At 35.5% G+C, this 9,150-nt stretch overlaps 1 protein-coding gene across 3 annotated transcripts in view; it reads right to left on the bottom strand.

Annotated features, from left to right (window-relative positions):
- Nucleotides 1-2,022: 2,022 nt before the first annotated feature.
- MS3_00009818 (uncharacterized protein) overlaps nucleotides 2,023-9,150 on the bottom strand; it is a 44,890-nt gene continuing 37,762 nt past the window's right edge. For 2 of the 3 annotated variants that reach the window (XM_051218224.1, XM_051218225.1), the window contains 4 exons: nucleotides 5,906-6,239; nucleotides 4,767-4,798; nucleotides 4,395-4,474; nucleotides 2,023-2,534 (listed from right to left, as the gene is read on the bottom strand). In XM_051218224.1, coding sequence (XP_051074065.1) covers nucleotides 4,469-4,474; nucleotides 4,767-4,798; nucleotides 5,906-6,239 — 372 coding nt within the window. In that variant the 3' untranslated portion in view covers nucleotides 2,023-2,534; nucleotides 4,395-4,468. The remainder of the gene's footprint in view (nucleotides 2,535-4,394; nucleotides 4,475-4,766; nucleotides 4,799-5,905; nucleotides 6,240-9,150) is intronic. The other variant, XM_051218223.1, reaches the window with a different exon arrangement.

Genomic DNA, 9,150 nt, shown 5'->3' with positions numbered 1-9,150 from the left:
ACTTTCTTACCAGTGTAAAACTAGTGAATCACTCTGACACATCAGATGGATATAAAAATATCACTCTATTCACCTACATCATAATGATGATATTTGCTCGAAATGAAACGTGGTATAGAAAAAGGGCTTCTCATTAGTTATTAGTATCGTTAAAGTGGATGTTCTTAAGTTATCACAGTTCAAAAAATCAAAAGGATCCCCGGTCAAACTAATTATAGAAATGGAATCCAAAATAGTTCGATTATTAATGGATACAAATTCCTACCAAATAATATCATTATGGCAAGTACCACAAGCTGGGATCACTGACAAGTCCTCCCACTAGTTTAGAAACCTCAACAATTTCCTAACTCACTGGATATATGAAAACTTTAAATGTTATTGTGAACATAATTGATTGGTTACTAAAGTAGTGAATAATGCCATGGATGTTTAGTTCTTTCAATCCTTATCAAATTACATCGATAAGGTTGCAATGAACCCACTAGTCCAGATGACTCGACATCGAGTTTTCAGCTACGTCAAACCACTGAACATTACAGTGAATCTAAACAAAAATTGAATAAACGCCTTATTTGGAATAAACGACTGAAATAAATCAGAAAACTATACCCAACATCATGAATTTACAACTATTTCTATTCAGTTGAAGTAATAAAAAATAATTAGATTCCAAATGCTTTTTCGGCGAAACTTCCAGTACAGCTGAAAAATTGTTGGTCTAATCATGAGGCCTATCGTTACTGAACCAGGTGTCAAATAGAATCTCAATTAATGGCTTGTTTGAAATCATGAACCGAAGTTCCTGTGTTTCAGTCTCGTGTGCGGGATTGTGGATGCACCCTGCCTAAGAGGGAACTGGAACGAAATGCCCGTCCAGTGCTTCTAGGTTTTAAACGGTGGTATGACATTGATCACTTCATGAACCCAATTAAAACTCAACAATTCTCACAATCAAGTTCATATTCTTATTAGGCGAAGCAATAAACCGGCTCTCTAGTGCTAATCCCAAAAATGTCCTCTTATTTAACTGTCCTAGGCTACGGTAAATATTAGTAAACCGCACTTAGGTTAACTGTCAAGTACGGAACACAACCCGATAAGAATAAAAGAGATCACATCCCCATGCTTACCACTAAGTCAATGCCAAAAGGTAAGTAACAAATGTTGATGAATCAACGATACCGGTCTATATTTGGTTCAATAATCCAAGGGACACATTCATTTATATTTGAATAGGTTTATGTGCATAATCAATCCAATTAGCACATACAGCTTCCTATTCACTCATTGTCTCCCCACTCAGGTAGCAAGACAGGTTTGCACACAGAGAGCGTGAATATTAATACCACAATCGGAAAACCGTTCAACACTACAAATTTATATAGCAAAGGTCTACTTTCAGGTAAGAAGACAACTGGCGATGAGAGCAACAGCTCAGGTCATGATTTAACAATGTTTAACTAATTCATATGCACTTCCACATTGATTAGATGAATTCACGTGTAAGATGTTAGCTATCTTGTATAACCAATCTCAACACTAAAAGATCCGTACTGTTTAAAAATTCCCTAATAATTCATAATCAATCATGATATTAACTAACGAAGTAGTTTTTAATTAATTAATGGAACAAATTTTAAAATGGATTTATTATAATAATCGATTATAATCTGTTTTCCTAATTTTTGTTTGAGAAGACTAGACTAAATTTTATCAAAACAAGAACTCTATACTAACTCATTAAAATTTACCTACAAACATTTTATGAACAAAGATCTACACTGGTAACGTAGTTCATTTTTAATTCATTTAAGTTCTAAAAATGTACAAATCAACATGTACTGAGTTGTCATATAAGAAACACTATATCATGAAAATAAATTATTATAACCACTTATCAGAAACTTAGACTTTTTCGAAACACAAATAGTAGCCGATATCTAGAAAGAGAAGTAATTAGTTAAAATGATTAAGGTATTATAAGACAACTTAAATTATATTATGAAATATTATTTTATTTTTACTATAACAAAAAAAAGAACGAATATACATGTGTATGTGTTGTTCCTCTTGTATCACTTTAATCCATGCAAAATATGTAAACAGATGATTTTATTTATCAGATAAATAAATTCACCATTGGAACCGCATGGACAAAAAAAACTGGAGGTGAATGCAGAAAAATATGAATTAACTGAATGTTTGTGTAATGTGTGCGCTAATGTGCAACGTCTATATAGTATATGACCACAAAACATATGTAATAAGTTCAATCGAGCATAGAAATAACAATTTTCGTTCAATCGATAACAATCATAGAAATTTCTTTTAAAAAACCCAAAGGCCAACAATTCTTTTAAAAACTGTTTACAGAGCTATTTTAGGCACAGATGAAAGTAGTAAAACAGTCAACAATACAATTAAGTTGATGAAAATTTCAAAAAACATAACATAGATGTAAAATACGAAGAAAAAAGAAACTGATTTTCCCACTGCATGTGTGTGCCAAAATGAAGAGTCGGGGAAAAACACTACAACAAATTTCAAAAAATAAAATTAGTTGTTAGGATTGAAAGAGTGAGCAATTTTTTTGAAGAAATTCAGTTTACATTCAACATTGACGCTGTATATCAGGTAACCATGACTAATAGTAAAAATCAACAAGTAAAATTCAATTCACAATTAACTGTCCCTTTATTATAAACTAATATTAAAAGGATAACTGCTGAAAACTAAGGATTATTGGACAACTCTATACTGGTATTCACTAGATCATTGAGATATCCACTTCGAAGCTAGCTTCTAGTGTGTACGAAATTATCTTATTTTAAATACAAGCTAGTGTCATACATAAAGCAACTATTTGACCAGTACTATGATTATAATGACATAAAAGTAATATTTCCTTAGATTTTGATGTTGTTTTTTGGCAAATGTTAACTACATTACGATTCCAGGATACATTTCCGATATATATATATATATATATATATATATATATATATATATATATATATATATAAAACTAAGACTTTGGTAAAGGTGGTTACTACTGATGATAACGTACTTAACATTCCACACATTTTAATCATTAATTTCGAAAATAATTTCTGAACTAACCAAATCGGAATAATTAAATCCTACTTCTCTAATAATTCTCTAGCCCATTGTTCATTGCAAAGCTGTAGCTCAATCTGTTAGAACAGGAGCTTGGTAGTAACTGCTCAGAAATATACGTAGTAAACGGAAAAAAACTAATTTATTTATTCTACCAAACCGTAGCGGCTACCTTGACGTGGCGGTCAGGCTTAGATATCGTGATGACCCAACTGAGCTATATTGGCTGGAACATATGTTCCTGTGGGTTCTACCAAGCCAGACAGGTCGATTGGAGAACGGTAAGACTAAAAGCAGCAACTCAAGGTCTGAGGGCGAAGTCGTACTGCTGACTGTAGACGGGTGTGACAGCAGTAAGATGTTTCCTTCGGACAACCAGCATCTGCAGCAATGATGCCTTCTCACAAGGAAGGAAGGGGGTTAGAAAAGGTCGACCCTAAAAATGTCACACCTCACCTTACCTCACGGATTTCCGTCGCCGGCTGTAAGGCCCTTTCAAGAACTGAGCTAACAAGTTAAAAACCTCCCACAAAAAGACCGTGCACGAACGGCCTTAAGCAGTTGTCCCTTGGGTTTTGCAGTGATGTTCCCAGGTCGTTAAGACCAACATTATTCGAATCCCTTTTTAGGTTCCTCAAGAAATACCCTTCCACGGTATGGGCAGCCCGGAAGTGACAGCAGCCCTCATACCCGTAACAGCACACGAGGTCAAGTAGGTAATATTCATCAAATCCCTCCTACACCTCCTGATAACTCTTTTATCTCCACGACTATCCCTTCTCACGTCCCTTTATCACCTCGCACCGATGGGGCAAACGACTCGAGTATGCAGAATGAGACTTGGGATTTGAATCGACAATTGTATTTGTGTGCTAATGTGGTATGGCAACTCGAACTGATGTACGTACATACGAAGTTCTACGGTGTTGCCGACTGACTGACCGACTGAGTGATATACATACATCAAACAGCTAATAGCAGAACTTTAATGACAGGATAGTGGATATGATGCATAACATTACCTAAAACTGGTTAGTGTTTATACTAGAGAACAAACTACGTATTTGTGTACAGGGTATAAGATTAAGCAGAATATCGATTATCCTGTTTTTTCTATGTCTAACCTTGATCGAGTAGTTTCATAAAGAACTGAATATGTCTAACAAAAAAGACTGAAATAAATAAACAAATAACTTATCATTTAACATTCTATACAAATATAACAGCATACAATAACATAGATTAATTGTTATTTAAAAGGAATTCATACTTACAGATCGTTTACTGATACCGGTGATAAGTTATATAGCTCTTTATTTATTAGCTTGTCAATCATGTTGTTGCCTGCTTACATCTAATTAGAAAAAGTAAAGAATTAAATAATATACAGATATATATAGGTAAGAAATAAATAAATCCTTAAGCTAATTTGGAAATGAATAAGACGAACAAATTAAAAGATTCTAACAAGTTAACTACTACTCAGCATAAGCATAGAATACTGATTAAAATAACACCAATAAGCTCTCTCATACACACACACTAACGTACACAAACATCTTTCAAAATATTGCGAAGAAAAACAAACTAAAGAAAACTAATAAACCACGAAAGTTAAGGTGTTTATTAAACGAGATACTACTTACAAAATATTTATTAGACAAGTGAATTTGATTATCTAGAATAAATTTAATTCAATATGAATGAAAGCAATAAAACAAACCAATAAATGAATCAAAACAGAAGACAAAAATGTACGATAAACACACTCATGATGTAAATTAATAATCAAAAATCACTTAACGTATTATTTGTATGTATTTCAATCCTGATTAAACAAATAAACTGAACCAGATAAAGACTTTCAGTGTTATATTGACAGATATATTAATACACTACGATAATAACACGATTATCAGTTACTAGTATATATCGTCAGAGACAGATTAATATGATTTTTCACATTCATGTAGTAGGATATATTTGTACAATAATGCAGCCTAATTGATTCAACACAAATAGACAGTTAGAATCATTCAATTACAGTTAGATACACAAATGGCATAAAGGTAAGTATTGATCATATTTATAATAAAAGACGATTTCCATATAATTATATGTATTTGACCTGTTCCTAGTGACTTTTTGAGTGATTTATGATCGTATGTTATCCACACTGATGATGCTCATACAGAAATAGTGATATGCTAAACTGTATCAGATGCAACACAATTTTGTTACCAAACTATAAATTCAGTGGTTTCCACCACATTATATACTTCTAATAAAAGATCTCACAATGATTGTGACTGAATCATCGGATAACAATTTATTTTGGCTTTTTATAGATATCCTAATAACTTCGATAAACTATTTGGTGATATAACTGTCATTATAATCAGATAGGAATCGAATCAAACAAAATAACTCGAATGATTAACAACAGATGTATCAAATGAATGAAGCATTCAAGAACTGTGTACACTTCATTTTGATCACTAAGTTTTCTACTCATTGTTCAAAGCTGAAATCATCCTCCAATTATCTAAACCGATATAAAATTTTAAAGCAAAAAACTACTATTATTCGCTCAAAATGACAAGTACACCTTGTTATTTTGCATGATGATGACGGGAAAAAATATTGCAGTTGTAAATTCTTAAATTCTGTTGCTTTGTAATTGTTACGCTTGTGAAAATAACTAATAACACCTGGGAGAGGAAGGCTTAACATATTACAATTATTTTGTTTAGCATAGAATAATATCAATAAAATGTCTACCTACCCTCAGATGTGGTTTTGTAGGAAAAATTTGCCACATCACCACCACCATTAACAGCTGATCCATCAGTATTATCAAAACTCAAACGTTGTTGATCAACCGTATGTTCAGTTTGGTAAGCTGAACCACTAAGTAGATTGACATTAATAACTGGTGCACATCGTTTTTCTTTGGCGGCAAGACGACTCACAATGATAGGTGGTTCAAAACCAACTTCTTCTAGACCAGTCGCTACAGATGGCGCCCGAGGTATGTCAGAAATTAATTGATTATCTATTGAAGTCAATGAAGATGGAGTGACAACGTCCATTTGATGGTACGGATTCATTGATGACGGCTGAAAGTGAATAATAAATAAGTTCCATCTATCGAGCAAAAAATTACTGGAATTAGAATACACGAAAATATGTTATTATCATTTGATTTTGTTAAGTTATAAGTGAATTATACATATTTTTGTGTTGAATCGATCCTTTAGGAATTTTTACATGATAATTTACTCACCTAATTCGCACTGACAGTAACTAAAGCCCTCAATATGACACAGTAAAAAACAGTCCAGATAGAACACAGTAATGACTTCGTATGAGGAATAATGTAAAACATAAGCTTATGATTATTAAATTTTGAGTGAATTAAAACTTGAAAATGAGAAGAATGGACAACTAAGTGCTTCATAATATATATTTTCTAGTCCCTTGATATAAATTTATTTGAAATTGATCATTTATAATACATAGATATTCAAAGGATTATTTCGAAAGATATCGAAGGATCTGTATATACATAAAAAGAATAACGTAATGATCAAGTTAGTCAACAGACAATACCTAAATTTAGTATAAGAATCCCGACCGTTGCTGCTAGCTTGTATATCGTGATGAACCGATCGAGTTATACTGGCTGGAACAATCGTCCCTCAAGGTCCTACCATGCCAGACAGGTTGGTTGAAGGGCGGTAAGACTAAAAGCAGCAAACCCAATGTCCGAAAGCGGAATCGTACTGCTGACTGTGAAAAGGTGTGAGGGCAGTAAAGTGTTTACTTCAGACAACCAGCATAACAGCGATGCCGCTTTCCCACACGGAAGGGTGAGGTTGGAAAAAGTCAACCCTAGAAATGCACAACTTGCCTTATCCCATGAATTTCCGTCTCCGGCGGTAAGGTTCCAATAAATACGGAGCTAACACGAAAACTAATCACAAAAAGGTCGAGTGTGACCGGCCTCAAACAGTTGTCACTTGAGAACTCCGGTCACGCTCTCAGGTCATTAAGATCACCCCTAACCCAATTTCCTTTTCAGGTACCTCCAGAAGAACACGTCCATGGCGTGGGCAACCGGGAAGTGATAACCACCCTCATAGCTCTAACAGCACTCAAGATCACTGTATTTATAACCGACCTCCCTCTTCAATTCCTATTATTCCTCCCATATCCACTTTCAACTCTAAACTTACTCTTTTGACTTCCTCCTCAAATGTCACCCTCGCCAACGATTCTAGAGCGCAAAACACTGTCCCAGGTCTACTGAAACCTCTCTCTAAACTACACATTGAAGCCTTCAACGTACGCACCCTATGTCAAATTGGCCAACAGGCCACCTTGGCTAAAAATCCTAGAATCTCGTACCATTGATGTACGCTGTGTCTCCGAAACACGCATACAGTATCCTAGTGTGGTCATTCACTTGACCTCACCTTGCCAAAACGGAGAGCCGATAAGATACACCCTCCCCGTATATCTGGCGACCCGATGGCTGTTTCTCGTGTAGTGGCAGGTATAGGCATAGCACTAAGTACGAGGGCAGAACAAGCACTATTAGAATGAATCCCCGTTAACAGTCGCCTATGTGCTGTTCGGTTAAACGGCTCCGTAAGAACTCAGAAGGATAGAAACACACGTCGTTACCTTCTCGTCGTTTCTGCCTACGCTCAGACTAATTGCAGCCCGGTGAAGTGAAAGATGACTTTGACAGAAAGCTTTCCGAACTCCTTCATAAAGCTAAACACTCAGATGTAGTAATCGTACCAGGTGATTTTAATGCCCAAACAGAAAGACATTTAGGTGAGAATCTTGGTATTCCGGAGAACAGATAATGGTGATCGTCTGTTTCGCAAGCATTAATTTTAGGCATAATGAGAGACACCGTCTAACATGGCGACCCCCTGCAGCAAACTAACGATGAACTCGACTAGACCATACTGCCATCAGCCAGTGTTAGAGAGGCTCGATAGAAGATTGTCGATCGTTCTGGAGTACATGTTTAGACTCTAATACGTACACACATTTACTTGAGCCTCATTGGACGTAGAAAAGCCACATTAAGAAGACTCATTAGAATTGAATTGAGTGAGAAAGCCGAAAGTAGATTCAAGGAACAACTGAGATAACACTTAGGTAGTTCTGAAAACAAGGCTGACCCAGATGTTGCTTGGAAAGATATACAATCAGCTGTGGAAACAGCAGTGACATCAATCAGTGATTTGAACTAAAAGGTCATGAAAAACCAGTGAATTTCTGCGACATCTTTTGCACTGATAGATTCTCGTAAACTCATCCCATCAGGCTATGAACACGATGAAGAGCAAAAACAAATCATATCTAGATTAACTAAAAGTCTACGGAACGACTGTGGGCAGTGGTGAGGAACGAAAGAAAGAAAAGGCAGTGGCTATACGTAACACCAGACAGCTTTTCAGACCAATAAAATAAACTGGAATTAGGAAGTCAAGTGTAAGTGAGACGATCTTGGAAAAAGACGACACTTATTTACTCTCAGCCCAGATGTTTAGAACGAAGAGCAGAACACTTTAAGGAGCAGTTCAGCTGGCCTTCAGCGACTCTACAACTACCCAACATTCCCAAACACCATGAATGGAACATTGAAGTAGCTATGAAACCAGGAAAAGCAGCTGGTTCAGATGAATTGGCTCCAGAGGTATTTAAGTATAGTGGTCCAATTTCAGAGATTAGGATGAATAATATTTTAGCTAAAATCTGGGAACTAAATTTATTACCATCTTGGAAATCTCATCAGCACTAAAGGGCTGGTGCATGACGAAATCCCAGCACGGATTCAAAATATGTCGTTCAGCTTTTGTCAACCTATGCCACCTATGGCGAAGGTGAGATATCCGTCTATCAAACAACGCGGAAATTCTTTCTGTTCTGCTGCGAAACGTGGCCATTAAGAGTAGAAGATACGCGTAAGTTACTAGTATTTGATCACAGATGTCTTAGAAACATTGC

Source organism: Schistosoma haematobium, chromosome 1 (assembly GCF_000699445.3).
Source record: "Schistosoma haematobium chromosome 1, whole genome shotgun sequence".
NCBI classification, from domain to species: domain Eukaryota; kingdom Metazoa; phylum Platyhelminthes; class Trematoda; order Strigeidida; family Schistosomatidae; genus Schistosoma; species Schistosoma haematobium.
The sequence above is the reverse complement of the archived record's forward strand: the minus strand, read 5'-3'. Positions and strand labels throughout refer to the sequence as shown.